Source organism: Acomys russatus, chromosome 31, assembly GCF_903995435.1.
Source record: "Acomys russatus chromosome 31, mAcoRus1.1, whole genome shotgun sequence".
Classification (NCBI taxonomy): Eukaryota; Metazoa; Chordata; class Mammalia; order Rodentia; family Muridae; genus Acomys; species Acomys russatus.
In genome coordinates this window covers 36433124-36454530 of record NC_067167.1, presented here as the reverse complement: position 1 = coordinate 36454530, position 21407 = coordinate 36433124, and the positions used below count along the sequence as shown (strand labels likewise).

Here is a 21407-nt window from a genome sequence, read left to right as displayed (position 1 = left end):
ATGGTTAGCTGGTATGAGGGAATGGGTGCCCAGCTCATTTCCTTAAAAGCGGGAGAACTGTTTGTCCATCAGCTTCCATGGGTGATCCATGGCTCCCGATGTGGTCAAGGTGAGGGTATGAGCCACCCGCCCTCCCCCTTTGCTGGTCCTTGTCCTTCTATGCTTTTATAACAGGCTTTTCCTTAGAGCACCCTGTCCACAAACCACACAGACAAAAGTCTGTGCCTCAAGCTCAGCTTTCACAAAACCTTACCTATGACGTCAGAGCGGATGTGAGATCCCACTGCCATTTGCTAGGAAACACAAGAGCTGACTCTGTTTTCATCATGGGGTTGATTCAGAGAAGGCAGGTTTCAATCTCTACAGTTTAAATATAATTTATGCTCTGACATTTGGGTACCAAAATGTTTCTGTCAGAGGGAGGAGGGGGCAGAATTTTGTCCTGCCCTGGAGGACATTATAATAAAACAAAGAAGTTGGGTTTGAGTTTGGCAGAGGAACATCGATCATTTTATTGGTAAGGCCTGCCAGATACTCACTGCCTCCATTATTGCTGACATACTTATGGCTCTAACAGGACTCTTCAGGAGTTAGCTAGGCTGAAATTCTAAGACACATATGAACTTAGGGTCACATCTTAGAATCACCTACATCACTTATGAAGATCAATTAAGTGGCATTATAGTATGCTTAAAAAAAGCAACAAAGGACTACTCTGCCTGCTTTCTGGAGGCCTGCCAGCACCAGGGGCCACAGATAAGCACGTCCCCCAACCCCTGCCTGCTAAGTCCCCTGGAAGCACAACCAATAGCTGTAAATTGTACCCCACACCCTGTGCTCCATTTCCTGCATTGCTACTCTGCCTGTTACCCCAGAGGCCTGCAGGTACTAGTGACACCAGGTAAGCCCCTACTCCCCAAGCTCCTGCCAACCAACTCATCTGAAAGCACACTCAACAGGGGTAAACTGCATCCCAAACCCTGTGATGCATTTCCTGCTACAGCTCTGCCTGCTTTCTTGGAAGGCTGCTCACATCAGAGATAACCAGATAAGACCCTGCTCTGAGCTCCTGCCTGCCATATCCGCTCAAAATACACCCAACAGCCTTCAATTGTTCCCTACCCCCTGGACTCTATTTTCCAGTTCACTCTCCACTTGCTTTCCTGGAGGTCCACTGGCACCAGGGATCCCAGGTCATGCGGGTACTAAGGATCCCAGAGGCAAGGTTAGCACCCAAAGCCACAGAGGCCATGCGGGCCACAAAAACCTCAGGGAGTCACCTTACTAGACCTGAAGATTTTCTAACCACCAGAATTCCAGGCCAATCAGGCCAGAAAAAAGAGAGGAAACAGAAACCAATGGAAAAAAAATCCAAAACAAACAAACAACAACAAAAAACAAACACCCATCTAACAAAGATAAACTCAGAAAGAAGCATCTAAACCTACAATAACCACAAAACTCAGAGGGTTAGAGGCCAGCATAAAAACACAATCAACAACAACCAGGGCAATATGAGCCCAAGTATCCTACTACAACAAGCCCTGGATATCCTAACATAGCTGAAGCACAAGAAATGACCCTAAGCCAGGCGCAGTTGCACACCCTGTAATTCCAGCACTCAGGGAGGCAGAGGCAGGTGAAATCTCTATGAGTTTGAGGACAGCCTGGTCTACAAAATGAGTCCAGGACAGCCAAGAGAAACCCTGTTTCAAAAAAAAAAAAAAAAAAAAAAAAAAAAAAAAAAGAAAGAAAGTGACCATAAATCCAAACTTGTGAAGATGATGGAAGCCTTTAAAGAGGAAATGAGTAAATCCCTTAAAGAAATACAGAAAAAGACAAACAGGTGAAGGAAATGAACAAAACTATTCAAGACCTGAAAACAGAAATAGAAACAATAAAGAAAACACAAACAAAAATCTTGGAGATGGAAAATCTAGGGAAGAGAATAGGAACTACAGAAGTAAGCATCACCAACATAATAAAAGAGATGGAAGAGAGACTCTTAGGTGTAGAAGATACAGTAGAAGAAATTGATGCATTAGTCAAAGAAAATGTTAAATCTAAAAAGTTCCTGACATCAAACAGCCAGGAAATTTGAAGCACCATGAAAAGACCAAACCTCAGAATAATAGGAATAGAAGAAGGAAAAGATTCCCAGCTTAAAGGCCCAGAAAATATTTTCAACAAAATAATAAGAAAATTTCCCTATCTTAAAGAAAGAGATGCCTATCAACATTCAAGAAGCTTACACAATACCAAATAGGTTGGACCAAAAAAAAAAAAAAAGTCTATGCACAACATAACAATTAAAACATTAAATGTATATAACAACAATAACAACAACAACAACAACAACAACAACAACAAATATTAAAAGCTGTAAGGGAAAAGGGCCGAGTAACGTAAAAAGGCAGACCTATCAGAATTACACCTGACTTCTCAACAGAGACTCCAGAAGCCAGAACAGACTGGGAAAATGTCTTGTAGACCCTAAGACACCACAGATACAAGCCCAGCAAAACTTTCAATCACAATAGAGGGGAAAAACAAGATTTTCCACGACAAAAGAAATCTCAACAATATCTATGCCAAAACCAAACCTTACAGAAGACACTAGAAGGAAAACTTGAACCCAAGGAGGTTAACTATACCCAAGAAAACACAGAAAATAAATAATTCCATGCCAGCAAAACCAAAGGAAGGGAGGCATGCACATGCTCTACCATTTATATCAAAATAACAGGAAATCAGGAATCATTGGTCTTTAATATCTCTCAACATCAATGGACTCAATTCCTTGATAAAAAGACACAGGCTGACATAGATATGCAAACAGGATCCATCATTCTGCTGCATACAAGAAACACACCTCAGCATCAAAGATGGACATTACTTCAGAGTAAAGGACTGTAAAAATATTTTCTAAGCAAATGGACCCAAGAAGCAAGCTAGAGTAGTCATTCTAACATCTAATAAAATAGACTTTCAATCAAAATTAATCAAAAGATACATGAAAGGGCACTTCATACTCATCACAGGAAAAAATATCCACCAAGAGGACACCTCAATTTTGAACATCTATGTTCCCAATGCAAGGTCACCCACATTTGTAAAAGAAACATTACTAAAGCTTGAATCATACCTTGAACCCCATATATTAATACTCCCATCAATGGGCAGATCATCCAGACAGAAACTATACAGAAATAATGAAACTAACTGATGTTATTAATGAAACATCAGATATCTACAGAACATTTCAACCAAACACAAAAGAATGTATCTTCTTCTCAGCACCCCATAGAACCTTCTCCAAAACAGACCATATAATTGGTCACGAAGCAAGTCTCAACAGATCAAGAAATTAAAATACCCACCCCCCCAGCTATTATCAGACTACCACGGATTAAACCCGGACTTCAAAAACAGAAAGCCTGCAAATTATTTTAAACAGAACAACTTCCTACTCAGTGACCACTGGGTCAAGAAATAAATTAATTAGTTAAAATAATTTCTAGAATTCAATGAAAATGAATGCACAACATACCCAAATCTTGGGACACATAATGAAAGCAGTGCTAAGAGGAAAGTTCATAGCACTAAGTGCCTTCATAAAGAAATTGGTGAGCTCTCATAGTAGCAACTTAACAGCACACCTGAATGCTCTAGAAGAAAAAGAAGCAAACACACCAAGAGGAGTAGACAGCAGGAAATAATCAAACTCAGGGCTGAAAACAATACATTAGAAACAAAGAGATCAATACAAAGAATCAATGAAACTAGAGTTGGTTCTTCAAGAAAATCAACAAGATAGGCAAGCCCTTAGCTAAAGTAGCTAAAAGGCAGTGAAAACAGAGAATTCTCAACAGAGGAATATCAAATGGCCAAGAAACACTTAAAGAAATGCTCGTCCTCGTTAGTCATCAGAGAAATGCAAATCAAAACGACACTGAGATTCCATCTTACACCTATCAGAACGGCTAAGATCAAAAACTCAAATGACACCACATGTTGGCAAGGATGTGGAGAGAGAGGAACACTCCTTCATTGCTGGTGGGAATGCAAACTAGTACAACCACTTTGGAAAGCTATCTGGTGCTTTCTCAGAAAAATGGGAATAGGGCTTCCTCAAGACCCAGCTATCCCACTCCTTGGAATATACCCAGAAAATGCCCTACCACACAACAGGGACATATGCTCAACCATGTTCATAGCTGATTTATACATAATAGCCAGAACATGGAAACAGCCTAAGTGTCCCTCAGTAGAAGAATGGACTAAGAAACTGTGGTACATTTACACGATGGAATACTACTCAGCTATTAAAAACAAGGAATTCCCAAAATTTGTGGACAAATGGATTGATCTAGAAATTATCATAAGGAGTGAGTTCACCCAGAAGCAAAAAGAGACAAACAGTATATACTCACTTATATCAAAACACTAGTCCAAGGGATAAGTACCATGAAAAACTTTACTTACCAAGAAAGTGGGTCAGAGGAGAGGACATCCTATTGAGACTTTAGGCGAGAGTAGCATGGAAGAATAAGGAAACAGTAGGACCCACAGGGTCCTGGAAACCTACAAGAAGAACTTTATGACAGGCAGATCTGGGTCCTGGGGTCTTCATCAAACTAAGGCACCAGCCAAGGAGAATATAGGCATTTAAACTTCGAACCCCTACCAAGACATAGCCGACGAACATGATATTCTCCACCATTGAGTGGAGAGTGAGATCTGACTCTCACACGAACTCTGGTACCCCTTTTCTGACCACGTCCCCTGGATGGGGAGGCCTGGCAGCACTCAGAGGAAGGATAGCAAGTTACCAAGAAGAGACTCGATATTCTAAGAGCATATATAGGGGGAGGAGGTCTCCCTCAATCACAGACATAGGGGAGGGGAGAAGGGGGGAAGTGGGAGGGAGGGAAGAATGGGAGGAAACAGGGAAAGGGCTAACAATCGAGATGTAATATGAATAAAATAATAAAATGAAAAAAAAGAAAATAAACACAAACATAAAGAATCAATAAAAAAAAGAATACCTAAATTAACAAAATAAAAAATGAAATGGGGACATAACAATAGCTACTAAGGAAATTCAAAGAATCATTAGGTTTTACTTCAAACACCTGTACTCCACAAAATTGGGAAATCTAAACAAAATGGATGATTTTTCTCTATAGACATCACTTATCACAGTTAAATCAAGATCAGGTAAACACATAGACCTATTTAAATAGACCTTGAAAGGACCCTAAGGGAAAAGTAGGACCAGATGGTTTTAGCACAGGATTCTACTAGATTTTCAAAGCAGAGCTAATGCCAATACTCCTCAAACTATTCCGCAAAACAGAAACCAAAGGAACACTGCCAAACTCATTCTATGAAGCCACAGTCACCCTGGCATCTAAACCCCACAAAGATTCAACCAAGAAAACGAATCTCAAACCAATCTTCCTTATGAACATTGATGTAAAAATACTCAATAAACTACCCACAAACTGAACTCAAGAACACATCAAAAACATCATCCACCATGATCAAGTAGACTCTGTCCCAGAGATGTAGGGGTGATTCAACATACAAAAAAAAAAAAAAAAATCTACCAATGTAATCTACCATATGAACAAAATGAATGGAATGCCCCCTGCAAGATCATCTCATTAGATGCTGAAAAAGCCTTTGACAAAATTCCAACACTCCTTTGTGATAAAAGTCTTGGAGAGATCAGGATACAAGGCCCATACCTAAAAATAGTAAAGGTCATATATAGCAAGTTGATAGCCAACATCAAATTAAATGGAGAGAAACTTAAAGCATTAAAATCAGAGACAAGACAAGGCTGTCCACACTCTTTCCATATCTATTCAGTATCTGTAATTTTAGCTAGAGCAATAAGACAACTAAAGGAGACCAAAGGGATACAAATTGGAAAGGAGGAAGCCAAAGTATTACTATTTGTAGGTGATATGATAGTATAAATAAGTGACCCCCCAAATTCTACCAAGGAACTCTTCCAGCTAATAAACACCTTATACAAAGTGTCTGGATATAAAATTAATAAAAGGAATAAGTCGCTCTCCTACTACAAACTATAAATGGTCTGAGAAAGAAATTAGGGAGACAACACTGTTCACAATAGTCACAAATAATATAAAATATCTTGGTGTAACTCTAACCAAGCAAGTGAGAGAGCTGTGTGCCAAGAACTTCAAGTCTTCAGAGAAAGAAATTGAAGAAGATGTCAAAAGATGGAAGACTTGCCAGGCTCATGGATCAGTAGGATGAGCATAGTGAAAATGGCCATCTTAGCAAAAGCAGTCTACAGATTCAACACAATTCTCATCAAAATACCAACACAATCCATTGAAAGAACAATGCTCAAATTCATATGGGAAGACAAACAAACAAATAAACAAAAAACCCAGGAAAGATAAAACAATCCTATATAATAAAAGAACTTCTGGAGACGTCACCAGCCCTGATTTCAAGCCATACTACAGAGCAATAGTAATAAAACTGCATGGTATTGGCACACCATGCCAGTATCTTTAGGAAGATAAATCTGAAGAGAATACAGTATGAATTAAAGGAGGGAAAGAATTAGATTTAGATAGAGGGGATGAAATAAAATAGTGTATGTGGTACATAATATATGTTAATTCTTATAGCTTTTTATAATCAGAAAATTCATTTCAAAGATGAAATAATGTAAGCCAGGCCAAGGGTGAGGAGTGCTTCAATAATGAGAAAGTGGAGAAGCAAGGACCAATATGGTTGGGGGCGGGGAGAGTAACTAGAAGTAGAGATAAAATAACTACTATAACCTCCACATTGTATGGATTTTTAATCTTCATTATTCTCAGTATATGTTTTCATATCTATTTAAGCATGTGCATTTACTCTCTGCATCTCATTTTGCTTACATTTTAACAAAATGATATTATTGATACCAAGAATGAGACATTTATATAGCACGACCCAAGAGCTTTTTGAGACAGTTGACTAATGAGGCAGCCTTTATGACCTCCTGGTGCTATAGCCAGACTTTCATGCAACAAATAGAAGAGCATTAATTAGCATCAGGATCAATCTCTAGAAATGAAAAACATGATGCTTTTTAAAAAGGCACCATTAGAATATGGAAGCCTAAAATGTTAAGGCTTAAAGGGAGAATGTCAAAAACATTATTTTGACTGTATAGGCTCTATAGGCCCCTTATCTTATTACTTGTAAAGTTACCCACTAATCCATGTTGGCAGAGATTTATGGCAGAAAGATGGGAGTGAGAATAAAAGGAAGGAAAGGCTGATGGGACGAGCAAAGCGTCTCCCTGCTGAGAGATGACCTCAGACTAATTTCCAGGAGCCCCTGCTCCCCAGAGGTCACATTCTACATGTAAGAGATAAGACAACTATTACATAACATATATGCTCCCCCCCCCCCCCCCGAGAAGCTCACAGTCTATTGGCTATGGTAAGTCAGTAAACTGAAATTGACAACAGACACACAAGAGTTCTGTAAGCAGTCTATGCATAGAAGTTTTGGGACTAACACAGAAGGAAACAGAAGAGGAGTTCCTGGGTTGGTGTTGGGCTACATGGGTGAGGCATAGAGTCATCAGGAGGAATTGACCCTGAGTCATTCAGGAAGAAGTGAGAGATGACCTTTCTTTCTCCCAGGCCTGTTTGTCACCTTTGGACCTTCCTTGTTTTCATGCTGTCAAGATGTTTGCCATTGAATTGCTTAAGGAAGAAAAGTGAAAATAGAAGGCAAAGAAATATGGATTCTGTCAAAGGTCAAGTCATTAGTGGGAAAACACATCTGAATGTGTGGGTGCCAGATAAAGTGAAATACGAATTCAAGAAGAGTAGAGAAAGCCAGAGAAAGGCTCCATGGACTCACAGGAGGGAGCCATGTTGGCTTGGGTGATATGAGAGCACCAGGGCTGGAGAGACATGAAGGCTGAGCCTGGAGAAGAGGGAGACCTCCTTCAGGGGCACCTTGACCCTTGGCAGAACCATGAGAAAAATGGCAGGAAGATACTGAAGGGATGAAGTCTTGGCATAAAGTTTCCTATATTTCAACTTCAGCTATAGTAGTCAGCAGTGAGAATGCTATGGTACCTCAGAGTGTGTTGGGCACAGTCTAGAGAGGGAAGGAAAGGAAGTCATCACTGGAAACAGAAGGACTTGCATTAATAGAAAGAAGGAACAAGTTGGTAGCAACAGTCATAAATGCATTTCTGAGGATACAGGATGTATCCGACATTTCAGCAAATGACAGTTTGGATGGATAGTATCAAGGCCGATGAGATGCTTACATTTTATATTGAGAAGGTCCTTTCAAAATCTAAATGAAATCCCCCAAGCAGCTGGTTGAGTCAATCAGAAAGGGGCTGAGATCAAGCTTCTACCATTTAGATGAGTTAGATAGAAATAAAACTACATTTCTTGTTTCTTTGATTTGTAGATACAGATCCACTCTTCCTGTAATGGTGGTGTTCCTAATAGCAAACAGGGATAGGGAAAAAACGGACAGATCCTAGTTACGTAGTGTTTTAGGAACTTTAAAGAGTTTAGTGTGGTGAATGGAAAAACAGCACAGTAGCAGGTAGGATGTTTGTGGGTGCTTAGCAGGAAATAAGGTATGTAGACCAGAGGAGAGATGCTAAGAAACGGGCAGTCCTTTGTACTAGATAGAAAGAAGAGTGACGCACGTGTTTTGTGTTGAGTAGGCCATAGAGTGCCAACAAACCAGAAGAACATGGGAGACAAAGAGGACGGCAGGGTGAAAACGGATGAGGCAGCAAACATACTTTGTACCTTTAGGATGAGGAGGAAAAGACAAGAGTCATAGGAGAAATGACCTAAGGGAATGAACATTCTTAGATATAAAAGAAAACTGACTTTCAGGTGAATGGATAGTAAATAGTAGGGGAGGAAGTTAAACTGAAAAGCGAGGAGACAAATCGGTAAATTTACTAAGTTAGGAAGGACTTGGGGATGTGGGGAGAGAGAGCACATTTCTCTTGCTTCGAGAGGGGAAGGCTTTGGGAGCAGGGGTTCAGGGACAGTTGTAATTATTGACCAGGGGACATGGAAGCACTTGATACTGATGAGACTTTAGGTTTTTAAAACACCAGTTCTGCGTGGATCACAGATATGAGTAGGAAACCACTTGATCACGCTCCCTTCTCGAACACGCACTTCAATTACATGGATACATGGGTCTTTAACCTTAGGCTTCACAAACCCAAACACGCTAAGGAGATGGTCTACACGGACGTGTGCTACTGACAGCTCTTCTCCCGGACAATGTTACCCTGGCCTTACTTAGAATTACTAGTGCATGGAACCAATTAAAATTACCCTGATTTTTAAACTGTTTATTACTATCTTTAAATCCTCTGTAGTGTATCTTCCCCTCATTGCTTAGGTCCAGGCCAACCTTTTCTGCTACTCCGCCTTGGATCACCACTGATGCTCAGATCTCGGCCTCAAGGCTTCCCTCTGAAGCAACCACACATCCCCATGACCGAAAAGAAGCCAAGAATCCAGTCCATGCTTTCCTACTTTAGAAAAAAGTGAAGGGAAGATGAATGATGGATCTGTGGGTCTGTATCTCAGTTCTCCAGACCCTAAGTTACTGTCAGAGGAAAAGGTCTGTCTCACCTTCATTTACAGACCAAGTCTGAGAAAGTCATTAAGCTATATCCAAGTGCAAGAATGTCGCCTGGGGGCCACCGTAGAGCTGTCAGGAAGGCAACAACATTTTGTGAAAGGAGATAGGGTGAGTGATTTGAATACCCTCTGTTCCCCATCTAGTGAGCCTTCAGCCGTTTGTTTACCAAGGGTCTTTGTAACTGATCACAGCAAGTGTCTCTCCTGTCATAGCAGTCACTGGCAACACATCGGAAGAATTTTAGATCTTTCCCTTTTGAGGCAGAATCTCATATCTCAAGCTGACCTAGAACTCACTATACAGCCTGGGATGGCCTTGAACTTATGATAACCCTTCTGCCTCAGATCCTTCAGTGCTGGGAGTACAGGTGTGAGCCGTCCCACCTGGATGGAGTTCAAAGAGTTGAATGGTGCATTTTGTATTTTGAAGTATTTAAAGTTCTAAGACATACTTCTCTAAAGTGTGTGTGTGTGTGTGTGTGTGCATGCGCATGTGTGCATGTGTGTGTGAGTGTGTATGGATGTGTGTGCATGTGTGCTTGTGTGCGTGCATGTGTGCTTGTGTGCATGTGTGTGTATATGAACTAAACCCTAAAGACAGAAAAATGGTCAGTGACAGAAAGTGAAGACGTAGGAGAAGTGCATTTGCTTCTAGGCTTTCAATATTCTCACACAATCCTGGTGTGCAGGATTGGACACAACATGAATATTTTTACAATAAAACTAAAACTTATTGTGGGCTTGGAATACAGGTCACTGATAGATCACTTCCGTAATATGCATGAGGCACTATGCTCAATTCTACACACCACAAGGAAATAACCGAATTATTTAAAAACTCTATGGAAAAAGCTTAACTGATATATGGGGGGAGAAAAAAGTAAGCCTTCATTATGTACATTGCATATTCTAGTTTTTTTTTCCCTACTGGAACTTGCTTTTAATAAAAATGTATCATATGAGTAACTACATCCAAAAGTAAGGTAAGGGTAACAAAAATATAGATCTCAATATGTTATTCTCATTATGGTTAAACAAAACGGAAGCAAAACTTTAGACAAATTAATACATGGCACAGATTCTTTCTATATGACTCCAAACAACATGAGTGTCTTGCATTTATTACAACCCTTTTATACCATATTTGATTATAATTAAATGAGATAACTCTACGTTTGGTTAGTGGCCCCTGATAAGTACTTAGTGAGCGGTGGTAGGAACTGCCCTATAGTTGAAGATGGACTTTGTTTGAGTCAACACATGCTACAAAGAATCAGATGTGCCTGAAAGGTTTTCCCAAGCATACTGAGACTCTGTGACATGAAACCTACTTCCTAGTGCCCATGTGGTGGTAAACGATCCTACCCCATGGTCAGTTTCCAGCTTCAATCGTTTTAGCTAGAGGAAACTTTTCAGAAACAAAGCCAAGCCAAGCCAATATGTCGGTGGGCTGTCTGTCAGGGCTCTTACCGCTCCTGAAGTCCGATAGGCTTCATCTTGAAGGGAGAAGGGCAGACGGAGGTAGAGATGGGGTTTTTAATCTCAGGAGTGCATCGGCCTTGAGGGTCCACAATGACATTCAGTACACCTGGCGTTTGCTCAGGCTGGACCATGCTGTGGGCTGCCTTGGCCTCTGATGGTATTGGCTGCAACGCAATTGGTGACAGGTGGATCGCCTGGTTTTTCTCTTTATCCTGTCTCAAGGAAAGCTGAAACCTTTCTTTTAACCTATAAATAATCTGCAAAGAGAGATATAAGGGCTTCTGTGAGATTTTTGTGTCCTGGAAAACAAACCGAATATGATCTCCCCTGCCCCCTGTCCAACCTCACATTAGAAGACACAACAAAATGAACATTAGTGATAAAGTAGGGCCTGGCCTCTAATATAATCTCTTGGGTTTTGGGGCATTGTGGTGTTTTTTTTTTTTTTTTTTTTTTTCTCCTGCAAAGTATATGCTTAGTATACAAATAATATCTGTCTAAGGTCAAGCCGACACGATCACTCATCATGCCAGCAGGCAGCACTGACAGGGCTCAGTGCAGGCACGGGGCAGAGGCGGGGGCAGCGCAGAGATTGTCGGCCGTTGACTAGTATTTTCAAATAGCCTATATATACATCTTGACTGTTTGTGTACATGAATATATTCCTTGAGGATATGTTCAAGAGGAAATTTGGCAACAATTCTACAAAGATGCAAAATGATCGTTTGACATTTCTTGAAATTCTGGCAGAGAAGCAAGGCTTATAAAATATCAGTTAGGATAGTTACTCTAGAAACAACCCACCCTTATCTTGGTGAATATGTCATTAGTAAAACATCAGCTGGAGAATCTGTTAAATGTGTGACAAATCAACACGCAGGACAACTATCAAGGAGTATATTGGACAGCTAGAATTTTCTTAGTTTTCTCTTAAAACTTTTAATACACACACACACACACACACACACACACACACAGAGATAAAAGTATCTTTCTGTGTTTTATGTATGTGTGGGTTTTGCCTGAGTAAGTTTCTGTGTACTGAATGCATGGCTAGTGCCCAAGGAAGGCAGAAGTGTGTTCTGGCTGCCCTGGAACTGGAGTTTTAGACGGTTGTGAACCACCAAGTGGGTGCTGAGAATTGGGCACAAGTCTTCTGGGAGAGAAGACAGCACTTTTAACCACTGAGCCATCTCTCTAACATAAGGCAACCATTTTTAAGGTCTTAAGAGACTGAGCTAGACTAGTGGGACGCCAATGAACTTACAGAACATCACATGTCTATACAGTATCTCCATATTGGCCGATCCCTCCCATCTTTCCCTGCTGTGACCTTGTGCGCCATCCCCCCTCCCCCACCCCCACCCTGAGGAATTCTCTGAGTGTGTTCCATTGCATTTCCGACCTCCGTTTCTAACCCCACCCCGTTCCCTTCCAGAACCATGTGTGTATCTTTATCTACCCCTCATTGCTAACTTCATGTTAGCCCCTCTACTCCACTCCCTACAAAAGCCTCCCCCCCTTTTTTTCCAAGTGTGTTATCAGGGTGTGCCTTGATGAGCTAATTCCTATGGTGGGAGAGGTGACAAGCCACTATCTGCACTTATGAACGTGAACAGCATCCAGGGTGTCTGCATCCAGGAGGCCTCAAGACGTTGACTGCCTGGTTTAATTTCTAGGATCTGTTGGCTGAACAGGCATGCGTTTAGGACAAAGATTTCCTGGCTCTTTCTAGTCAGATTCCCTCTAGCTAGTCATGAAATGCATTCTGTCTTCCTTGTCTTTTCAAAGTTCTTTTAAATTCTACCCATTTCTATACTTTAAATCTTATATATAATCTGAGCTCTCTGTCTATGCATATATGTGCGCATAGAAATGGATTCATCTAAAATTATGAAATAAATACCAATGAAAATTATTTTAGAACATTAAAAATATTTCCCAGGTATTCTCAGAATAATACTGAGGAAGAGTCTGTTTAACAAAACAGGTTTATAAAAACAGATCAGAATTCAATCTAATATGAACTATGAAAGTGAGATTAATCTCCCTGAATATGATCATATTTTGTTATTTAAACAAATTTAAATTTAAAAAATTAAAAAGAGAAATAAAATGCTCTCCCAACTGAATGAATTATTTATTAGCAAGTTGTAAATCCTATTTAGAACTTACAGCGCAGGAAGCATCATTAGTGGTGCACATGACAAAATTAGAGGCTTCTTGTGATGTGACCTGGGTTTGATTCCCAGCACCAATATGGGGACAAACAATTACTTCCAGCTCAAGCCCCATGGTATCTGTCACACTTTTCTGGCCTGGTGCACATAAACTCAATGCAGGCATACATATACGTAAAACAATAGATAAGTCTTTAAATAAAGCATTAGACAAAAATGAAATGCGTTTACGGATTGATAATGGCCTCTTTAGGAAAAAAAAGCTATGCACATATCAGGTATAGTGAGAAGAGCATATCATATATTAAACTGCTGGGAAATTAAAACAAATATTTTTTTTAAAGAGCCCATTTTCTCACTACCTGGACACTGTAATCTCCAGCAAGGGAAAATGAAATCTTAGATGTATGAAATCATGACACGTGCTTGTGATTTCAGCACTGGGAAGGCTGAGGTAGCAGCAGTCGAGGTCAACTCAGGTTACACACCAAGGACCTGCCTCAAAATCCTAACAAACAAACCAACCAACAAACCAGCACATTTACTTCACTGGGCTCAGAATGTTTCCACACAATTGTTCCTGCACACGGGGAAGACAGATGTTAATTATCAGAGTTGAGCTCCTTCCTTTTATGATGCTGGTGTTTCCTGTGCTTTTTGGAGCTGTGGGAAAGACGGTGCTGAAGGCGGATGCTTACCTGCAATTTCTATATATTTTGCCACCATTCTGCAGTACGGACACAGCAGGACAACGCCAGCCAAACAGCATGTAAGTGGGAAGCTTACTGTGTTAAGCTAAACCCAGAACTACTGAAATATGATCTAATATTGTTTAAAGTGGGATTGTATTTTAAAATTGCAAACAAGGCATTTTTTTTTTCTGAGCAAAGAAGTAAATATATCTATGCCTTGAGGATCCATTTAATAGAAGGAGTGATGTATATATTTTATAGTTTAAGTTCTTCATGTATGAATGTAATACTTATGTTGGGATATTTGATTTACTTGTTTATATTTTCATTTTGAAGACATATTATATTGTGAAAACAAGATCCAGGATACGGTTGCTCTTCATTGCTCTCAACAGGCCACTTTATAATTACAGTAGTGTAAACAAGATCTGGTCTAAAGTCCTTCCCTGCTACAGACAGTTTGATGAGGAAACACTGACACGTATTTTATAATCAGTAATCTATTTCACCTCTGGCTTTTAACCTGCCTTGGTGTAGTTTGCATACAAAATGATTTCTACAGCACTAATCAGGAAAAAAATCAGAATCTGGAAAACACTTAACGAGGGTATGGCACTTAAAAATACTCAAAATACCGGACTGATTGATAAAAAGTGTGGAATAAAAGATGAGGTTGCTGCCGGCAATGAGGCAGTTTCCATGGATTTTAGTTATAAAGCAGTGGGTTTTCAACTGCCTAGCGGAAATTTTGTCCTGCATAAGATATTTGACAATGTCTAGAGAACCCCAGTGTCAGGGGTACAAAATGGACATAGGCGTGGGTGCTGGTAAATGCTCAGCAGTGCCCAGGGAAGGCCACCCTTCCACCCCAACTCAACAGTCAGCCCGTGGTGATACTTTTTCCTAAAGGATTTATTTATTTATGTTATGTATGATTGCTCTATCTGTATGCCAGAAGAGGGCATCAGATCGCACCATATACAGTTGTGAGCCACCATGTGGTTTCTAGGAATTGAACTCAGGACCTCTGGAGGAGCAGGCAGTGCTCTTAGCCACTGAGCCATCTCACCAGCCCCCTTGATGATGCTGTTGAGCAGCCTTTGAGTAAGGAATCCAGGCCTCATATGGTATAACCTCTTGTTTCACAGTGAGGCCGAAACAGTTAGACCACTTATAGAACCCAAGCTATAAAGCCTAGAATCCAGGCGTGCGATCAATCACCTATGGCTTCTTTCAGAGCCACACATTCTCCTTCTTGACCTTGTTCTCAAAGCTTCTGGAAATGTCTGTCAGACACTTCTCTGCACAGATTGAACCCTCAAATACAACATTTGCATATTTTCCTATGAGAGTTTACTTTGATTAAAGAACTCATTCTTAAAGCCTAGCAGAGCAATGGAAAGCTAACACCTTCCCTACATTTTTTTTTTTTTTTTTTTTTTGAGCTTGTGTTGGAGCTTTGGGATGCATTAAAATAATTTGATCATTTGAGGGATGAAAAGAGAAAGGAATACTGAATAAGAGGAGCTATAAAAATTGAATAATAGTATGGGGAATATAAAATGGCAGGGCTGAGACCCAAGGAATGCAGAAATGACAGGAAGCTAAAGAGAGTCCTTTGAAACATTTTGCACCTATAATTTCCATTTTTAACATCTCACTCACAAGTAACAGGAAACATTGTGTTTGGATTAAGGTGCATTCTAGTTTTAAAATGATGGAGTTTATTTGTTTAATGTCATGAACATTCCTCCTATATCTTGGAAATGAGGCTGTGTAGATGCAGAAGAGGCAGGTGACTATGGTCTTAGGAACTTAGAGCTTTCCAGGAGACAGATGGGCAGAACCACATCTAGTGCAAGGTACTAAGTGCAAAGGGGTGTGTCCTAAGCACACAGGTATGGAGTAACATGCGCTTATCTGTCTTGCTGGGTGGAGGCCATCTGATAAGCACAGGCATACTGCTGTGTTCCTAGACCTATCTGTGGCTAGAAATAGAAGTCCACAGAATGAGTGACAGGAATAAAGAAACCATGGTTGACTCCTTTAAGGAATCAAGCAGAGGCACGGCAGTGAGCTTAGACCTTCAACCAGATGCACTTGACTTTGCATTCCAGCCCCTTTCACCCTTCCACTCCTCCCATGCGTTCCTGCCCACTGCTCGCTGTGGGTCAAGGCGCTTATCTCTTCTGAATCCTGGCTTGCTCATTCTGTAAAGATGGGAATTTACAACCTTGTTTTTGTGTCCTGCAGTAAATTTAGGAACGGTAAGTATGCAATATTACAGAAGAAATGAATTATTGTTGTTTTACTCCTTTGAGTAAGAGGGCTGTAGACTACTTAAGTCATAAGATAGTAATTTAAGCTACAGGCCTGCTTCGGCCACGGTGTCATGGTCAACCGTATCAGCTATGTACCTCTGTCTGTCTCCCTTATCCATAGAGATTATACATAACAAGCCTAGCTTTTGACATGAACTTGCCGCATGATGCTACAGCCTAGTAGCTCAGCACAGTATTTCCTGTCTCACTCACCAGACCATGACTAGAGAATCCTTTGCCTTCTACCTGGATCTCTCTTCTGTGGGTCTGCCATGCCAGCACTTTTAAATGCCAGCCACCGTTTGTTTGCAATTTCTAAAACTGCTTTCCAGAAGCGATTTAGCCTTTAGACATCTCTATGTACATCTCATTAGTACTTTTACACTTTTAAATAAGCCTGTAAGCACGTCGGAAGGTCTAATTTAGATGATAAACGGTGTTCTTTCTGTTATGTACTCAGGCTTAAGAACTGATTCTTCTCAGGAATCCATTTCCTCCATCAAAAAACAGACTGAATGGAGTGAAAGTTGCCCACGCATTTTTTTTTCTTGGAAAATTCTGTTTGTCTATTTGCCACCGCTCCACCCACTCTGCATTCACATTTGAGAGGCGCTAAATAAGTCACACATTGAAAATGTCACGCTTGTCTACTTTTGTGTCTGGCAATATACATTCCTTTTTTTTTTTTTTTTTTTTTTTGTAACTTAAGGAAAGTAAACAATATGCCACATTGAAAAAAAACCTTGCCTAATTTTATGCTACTGTACATGTACTGTACAGCACATGTGGCCTTTCAGTACAATAACTTACCTACATAACGTCAGAATGAAATCACCTGATTTTCATTTCAATCTTACATAAGAAGGCAGGACACAAACAATTATTATTATACCTGATGCTTCATAAATATAATTAATGCCACAAGGAACATTCCAAATTACAGCTTTTTTCTTTGCCCTGGAGTTGACAAAAGTGTTCAGGCACAGTGCAATTTACGTTGAGAGGCAGAGAGTGCATCTAAGCGCCTTTCAGCACAGAATATACACTGTGTAGTGAATACTAAGAGATCCTGGCAAAAGATTAGTTTAAGGCAATTGATCAGAAGCATTTGGACTCAGGAAGATGACTTGATCCTAGAGAATCATATCTGCCATGTCTTGAAATGTGAGCTGCGGCAAGTTGTATCAGGACAATTTAGCTCCGCCTTAACCCTATGAGAGATTACTATTTGTCCGTGAATATCGTTCCCTTCCTGAACACTGTCAGATCTTCTGCTCCCCTTTAAGTGACCCCTACGCAGTAAAATTTAAGGTAGTGTTTGAAATCAACCAATCCATAGTATGTCATGTATTCAATGGTCACCTGTGCACTGGCCAAGGGCTCTTGTCTCCATCTTTATCCCCCACCCCTTACCATGCTTCTTGTCTGGAGAGGGACCACATCCACTTAGCAAACAAGCCAGATGACACAGGGGTCTTCTTGTCTTTTCCTTCCTCTGGCCTTCAGGACCCTGCAAGTCCCATTCCCTCTACCATCACACAGAGCTCCGTCTTCTACACCTGCTCATGCCCACTTCTCCCCCGTTCTAGTTCACCATCATCATCTTTGTCATGAGGACCCTGGACGCACCTACCTGCCCTTAGACTTCACATGCCCCTTTACCCCAGTCAGTTTCTAAGCCAGTGATTTGTCTTTTACATACCAGGAGCACTGCTTCCATCTCCCCTCGCCAACCCAACAACCTAAATGTGTTTTATCCAAATACCATGCCACCGTTGTCTTCTCTGTCTGGCATGTATATCCCATGCATGTTTGTACCTCCCCAAATGTCTGATGGTTCTGCCTTATCACTCATTGCCTCACTGTCTTCTTTGTGGTCCTTATCACAATTTAATACTTACCAAAGAATTGATATGACTTTTTTATGTTTGTGGAAAAATTGAGTCAAAAGCACTCTGAGTTCTTATATATGTTTGTTTCATAAATGTCCTGCTTGGTGTAGTAATTTGTTACACTGGAAGAGCTAGTATTGATACACTGATGTTATTGACTCATTGCCACATTGTAGATGGGGTCACTTTTAGTGATGTACATTTTACACACTTGAATTTATAATGCTGTGCAGTCATCAGAATGCAGAAGTTCATTGCCCTAAAAACCTATATCCTCTACACCATAACCTCTCCACCCACCATGATTTGACAGCAAGGATCCTTCCAATATCTTTATAGTTTCGTATTTCTCAGGATGTCATATAGATGAGGTCATACAACAGGTTCACTATTTGGTAGTTTTAAAATGTTAATCTTTGTCCTGTTTCTTTTTATGGTTAAAGCTTCTGAGACTTTATGTGCCTGCCCTCTCCCTCCCCACAGCGGGTCACCTGCACGAGTGTGTGGCCTGTGAACACGCTGCTTGAATGAACGGGTGAATCTGCAAGGAGCCCAGCCGCATTATCCATACTTTTGAAGCATTCCTGTACTTGATTTGTTCTAGTAGCACCAGAACAGACTTATTTTGGTTTGTGACATTTACACGGATGCTTTGCTATATTGGAAAAGTAGGAGTTAGCATTGGATCTAAGGAGTTGAGGGCGTGACCCGCTAGGCCTTTTTGTCTAAGACCCATGTATGTTGTACGCAGTTTGGGGGGTACCTAGACATTACAGGCAGTGACTCTGAACCGTATCTTACCTGTCCTTAGCAACCCTGTTCTCTTTCTGCCTGTGAACTGGCTCCCCACCCTCCCTCTCACCTTTGTCTTCTGAATCTTACTCATTCATCCTCTGAACAAACTTGGTCTTTTTTTTTTTTTTTCAATCACTTTTGTTCTCCTTACTCTTCTCTACTTCCTCTTTAACTCACTATACTGATTGGGACTGAACATGGGGGCTGACAAGCTCTAAGCAAGTGTCCTACTGAGCTACACTCCCAGACCCTGCAATCCCTTTCATCTGTGAAAGAGAATAGTTCACAATTATGACAAACAAGTCAGAGAGCAGAATTTGAGATTTCCTATGCTGAGGAAGAACATATATCTTAAAGTGCAATCAGCCACGAGAAGTAACCACACCCTCTAAACAGGTAGTCAGAGGCCTCTTATACAGTTTCCTTAAAACTTTCAATCTTTTTCATTAAAATTCTTTTCCTTAATATCCACCACTTAAGATACAACACATCTTTTAAGCTTTGTTCTTAAATTATTGTTTTGATTATTGTGTCAAAATTTTTAGAAGTTCAATTTCTGATCCAAAGGAGGCATCTTTGTATCTGTTAAGATGGAAATTTTAGAGTGTTCTGGTCATTTCCTCTATTTTGAGATCTTGGAGACATGCCTGTTTTCACTCTCTGTGTGACCTTATTTGTGTCCCTGAAGTTCAGATCCTGTGATCCTCTCCAGCTCTCTAGATCAAGTCTCAAGCTTTCCGACACTGTTACCAGAGCAAGAGCTACAAATGAAGAAAATGCAACAAAATGCTTGGCAACACTGTTGATTATAGATGGAATCATTAGTGTTTTGTCTTTTTTTGGGGGGAGGGGATGTAAAATAAAGCAGGAAGTGTTTCTTAAAATGTGCAAGTTAAAAAGAATGTAACACACAGAAACAGATATTAAACCCATTTGTAAACTTCAAACGTTATGCTAGGTCACAATTGAAAAAATAATATTAATAATAAAAAACCCATCATTCTATTTGAAAGTTAACTATTAACTCATTCAATATTGAAGCCTGGCCTAATTTAGTGGGTTGGGTTTATTTTGGATTCTGCTTTATAAAATCAGGACCATGCTTTGTTGGTCACACATCATGCCCTGCAGAACAGTTGTAGTGCATATGTTTATTCTTATGCATGATTCTTACAACTGGAAATGAGCTAGCAGTGAGTGGCTTATCTTCAAGGCCATAATTGCCTCCATTAATGCCTGATATTTCTTAGGATACCTTCAAGGCTATTTATTTATTTATTTATTTATTTATTTATTTTTAAGGCTATTTAAAATAAAGAAATGAACCCTTCCTTTTGGGAGAAAGCTTGCCCTAAAGACATATTTCTTCAAAATTATATTTTCCTGTGTCCCACAAAGATAATAAAAGAGAAGGAATAAAGTCAGCCCCAAATGTGCACTTGAGACTTCAGTGACATTAAGAGCTACAGTGACCTCAAAAAAAAATCACATGGGGGTTCATCTAGATCCTAAACACTTCCGTGCAGCTCCAGCCTCCCTGTATGGATCAGCATCCACACTTCCTCACGTCCACACACTGTCTTTCAGCAATCAGTTATCAGCTGCCACAAAAACTGCCCCAGCCTAACACCACTGTAGACTGACTTCTGCTTCCAGTCTTCACCATTCATTCAAGTGCAAAATAGCTAACATTACTAAGCAGTGGGGTCCACAAAGGATAAGACACACAAAGAAACAAACTTACCATCAAACAGGTTACTATAATAACAAAGATGCTGAGGAAAATGACGACAGCGTAAAATCCTTCTTTGCTCCAGATTTTGTCTGCTTCGTGCTGCCCTTGTAAAACATTTTTCTTTCAAAAGCAAAAGAGAAAACCCGGTGTTAAAGGAGAGCTTGAGGAAACTGGCGTTCTTATCAGACTGTCAACATATTTTTAGCCTGATTCCATTCAGTGTAGTCAAACACACCTCCGCCCCCTCGGCCTCAGCTGCTTCTCTAACTGTCCAGGCACAGAGGGACGGGCCACCCATCCTCTGTTCAAGAGATCCTGTAAGGGAGGGGCTGGGCATGGAGGGCAGGCTCCTGGGTTCTTGCCTTCCTCCACATCCTGCACTGCCCCTCTTGGAAATTACCTGGTTCTCAGGTGAGAGAGCTCTGTGCTTCTCTGTGCCAAGAAACTGTTTCCAAAGCTCTCTGTACTCGAGTCTCCTCCCACAGCCACACCGCTTTCCAGCTCTGCTCCTTACTTTTAAACAAAAGTGAAACAGGTGCGAACAGAAAGCTCGTGATGGTTTAATCAACAAGCCCAGAGGTTCGGAGCATTGCTGTTTTGTTTTCTTTCTTTCTTTTTTTT

General features: G+C 40.5%; 1 protein-coding gene across 1 annotated transcript in view; it reads right to left on the bottom strand.

Annotated features, from left to right (window-relative positions):
* The window catches only part of Ptprr (protein tyrosine phosphatase receptor type R), a 225366-nt gene that overhangs the window by 72066 nt on the left and 131893 nt on the right, over positions 1 to 21407 (bottom strand). The window contains exons 5-6 of the mRNA XM_051172962.1: positions 20796 to 20906; positions 11160 to 11428 (exon numbers count right to left, since the gene is read on the bottom strand). Coding sequence (XP_051028919.1) covers positions 11160 to 11428; positions 20796 to 20906 — 380 coding nt within the window. The remainder of the gene's footprint in view (positions 1 to 11159; positions 11429 to 20795; positions 20907 to 21407) is intronic.